The sequence below is a fragment of the Panicum virgatum genome, chromosome 9N (assembly GCF_016808335.1).
Source record: "Panicum virgatum strain AP13 chromosome 9N, P.virgatum_v5, whole genome shotgun sequence".
Classification (NCBI taxonomy): domain Eukaryota; kingdom Viridiplantae; phylum Streptophyta; class Magnoliopsida; order Poales; family Poaceae; genus Panicum; species Panicum virgatum.
Window position 1 is genome coordinate 76,248,917 of NC_053153.1, and position 3,049 is coordinate 76,251,965.

Here is a 3,049-nt window from a genome sequence, read left to right on the forward strand (position 1 = left end):
CGATGGAAGAGACAAGAACACCAATTCCCGAACAAATAGTTCAACTAAATATATATTGAGTACACATGGAGGTGCACAAAATGAAATCTATTGTAACTAAATAATAAAAATATATATTTTAGAGTATGTGTTAGAATATTTAATAGATGTAAAAGGCGTGAGATGAATAATTATAATTATTGATCTTATTCTTATACATTTTGATTAGCCCATGCGGGAGCACGGGTTGACAGACTAGTATGTAATGAAATCAGGGCAAGACCTGTATGTGGAGGGGAAAAACCTTGACCACTTCTAGCACTAACACAAAATTTACCTTCTTCATTCTTGGTCTTTGTCCGTTCATCATACACACCCAGGCCCTTGTAATATTTCCTAATTATGCACAAAAGCACTCTAGTACTAACACTTATTTTGATTAGAGACAGTATGTTTTATTTCATCAGAAATCATAAAATCCTAAATTGCATCATGCTTATAATTTCCCATTTCCCCCCTAGTACGCTACCGTTGCTGATTCGTTGCATCCAAGTGGTCCACCGCAAAAAGACAGGAGGCGGTGGAGCAGGACGGCCTCTTAACATTTACATCCTCCATTAGCCTGCCTAAAATTCACCGTTATTGTTACTGGCTGCTGGTTTCGTTCCAGTGTTCCTGCCTTGCGTTGGATACTTGGATGTCCGCCAGCTTTGGCCACTACTAGAAGTCTAGATCACTAGGTGCCTTGTTGGAGCTTAACATTCACCGTTATAAGCTCCATGGATGTACAATGCCACCGTAACATTGCCGCTTGTTTTGTTTACACTAACCGTGGAGATCAAAAGCTTCCTCACTCCCAGGCCTCGGTGCCGCTCGCGCACCAGCCGAAGTTGAGGCTGGAGGCGTGCTCCTCGGAGAAGAAGCTAGCCGCGCCGTCGCCGCTGCCGATCACGTCCGAGCTGGCGAGCCATTCCTCCGTGAAGCCATAGCCGCCACCGTTCTTGTACGAGTCGTATGGGTATGCCGGCGCCTGCTGCCACTTGGTCTCGAACATGGAGAGGGGCGAGCAGCCTGTCGTCGTCGCTGCCGACGTGTCCAAGAACGGTGGACCGAACCCAGCGAAGGCCGTCTGCTCGAACGCCGCGCCGGAGTACGGCGACGCCTCGACGTCGTTGAACACCACGCTGGAGTCGCTGTCCGAGGAGCCGTCCTTGCAGATCGCCGCGGCCGACGCGCCGACCGTCGCCTGGCGCTCCTCCGCGGAGTCATTGGCGGCCGCCTCCAGCTTCGCCGCCGCCTCCGGCTTGGACAGCTTCTGCCTCAGCTCCCGTATCTGAGAATCGCGCCACGAAGACACGATTGAGTGACCAGCTGGCCACGGCACGACGCAGGAGAGTAGACGACGGAACGGCGGTGGCAGCGAATTCTGCGTACCTCGGCGGCGAGTGCGTCCTTGTCGCGGCGGAGCGCGTCGCAGTCGGCACGGAGGGCCTCGTGGCGGGCGCGCAGCGCGGCGAAGTCGCGCTCGAGCGTCTTGGTCTTCCAGCGGGCGCGGCGGTTCTGGAACCAGACGGCGACCTGGCGCGGCTGCAGGCCGAGGTCGCGCGCGATGCGGGACTTGCGGTCGGGGTCCAGCTTGTTGTCCGTCTCGAAGCACCGCTCCAGCGCGCGCACCTGATCCGCCGCCAGGCGCCGCTTCTTCTCGCCCAGCCCGCACGGCGACCGCGCCGAGCGGCCGCCGGCGAGCTCGTCGTCGTCGTCGTTCACGTCGTCCAGCTCGGCCTCCTCGTGCTCCATGTTGCGCGCCGTTAGGGCCTCGTCCAACGCGACCGCCAGCTTCTCCCCTGCAATACGCCGCATGCCCGTTTTAAAACAGCTCGAATCCTGCTCAAATTCCCAAAATTGCGAAGAACATTTCTTTTGCAGCTTTGTGTGACATCAAGTTCATCAAATGAAAAGACGGAATGCAGATAGAAGCAACACTTCATTGTCAAAAGCACAGTACTTTTGTAGCCCGCTGCTTCTAACTATACTGGTGTATTGTGACGGACATCATGGCCGCACGGCGCAAGAAGCAATTGTACTGTACCTTCTTCTGTGGATTCATGGCTGCTGGCGGGCCTCTTCGACTGCCTCTTCATTTCTGATCGGCACTCGAGCAGCTCAGGAAGGATTTGGAAATGGCGGCGATTCTAATTATGAGACGGGGCAGGGGAAGAGCCTTGGAAAGCAAGATGGCAGGCGCCGAGCTGCACGCACAAGCGAGAGGCCTTTCCGGCCCTTTTGGTGGTCGGCGGCGACGGCCGGGCCACTCCTCGTAGTATGTCTTGCTCTAAAGATGAACAAGTGGTGGTGAGTCCCTCTTCTTCCTTGGTGAGCAGCAGGAGGGCAGGAGCAGGACGGATGTGAGAGGGGGGAGAGGCCACAAGGGCAAACGACTGATGCAAGCGGCCATGAGGCTCGTATAAATAACAGCAAGCAGCTCGCCGGGCCGGGCACCCCGGCTGGACAGCGCCGCGATGTCATGTGCCAGAGATTTTTGTAGGATCCATGTGTTGGCATTGCCAGCTGGGGCTCATCGACATGCCTCTTCTTCTTTCTTAGAACTTGGTCTCCGTATTTTGTACAAAAATGAAGGTTGATCTTTATTGAAGAGTAAAACTATATTCTTGGAAAAATAAGGATTAAAAACATCTTTACATTTCGACTCCCATGTTAGAATAATTCAGACCCAATAGTGAAGACAATACTTTATGTCAATAAATTAGTTTGCCAACCTCGTTGAAAGCGGTTTTATGCTGGTGATGGTGTGGGTTTGCCAAAATGCAAAAGTATGTGTTTGTATATTTGCCATCACGGTGGCTCTCTGTGTCTGCATGGATTTGGAAAGAAAAAAAGAGCTCCTTTTAGAATATATTCCCTCCTTCCAAGTTTATAAGGAACACTAGAACATGACATGATCTTCAAAATAACACTTTAACCATTCACTTCTCATGCGTGTGTTTGGTTGGAGATGCGAAGCGAACCCGGTTGGAGCCGACCCACTTTTGGTCTGTTTGGATGAGGGGCG

General features: G+C 52.6%; 1 protein-coding gene across 1 annotated transcript; it reads right to left on the reverse strand.

The window, feature by feature from the left end:
* Window positions 1–301: 301 nt before the first annotated feature.
* On the reverse strand, window positions 302–2,484 carry LOC120691897 (homeobox-leucine zipper protein HOX13-like). The gene is made up of 3 exons (XM_039975097.1): window positions 2,069–2,484; window positions 1,414–1,823; window positions 302–1,312 (listed from the first exon to the last, which is right to left on the reverse strand). The coding sequence occupies exons 1-3, from the start codon at window positions 2,118–2,120 to the stop codon at window positions 830–832; spliced, it is 945 nt and encodes a 314-aa protein (XP_039831031.1). The 5' UTR covers window positions 2,121–2,484; the 3' UTR covers window positions 302–829.
* Between the last annotated feature and the right edge of the window lie 565 nt (window positions 2,485–3,049).

What these genes read in the sequence shown, in the direction of transcription:
- LOC120691897 (XM_039975097.1), bottom strand. Translation starts at nt 2,120, where the DNA reads ATGAAGAGGCAGTCGAAGAGGCCCGCCAGCAGCCATGAATCCACAGAA. An exon ending in CCATGAATCCACAGAAGAAG is followed by an intron (nt 1,824 to 2,068) that starts GTACAGTACAAT and finishes GGCGTATTGCAG; the next exon opens with GGGAGAAGCTGGCGGTCGCG. An exon ending in AGGACGCACTCGCCGCCGAG is followed by an intron (nt 1,313 to 1,413) that starts GTACGCAGAATT and finishes CGCGATTCTCAG; the next exon opens with ATACGGGAGCTGAGGCAGAA.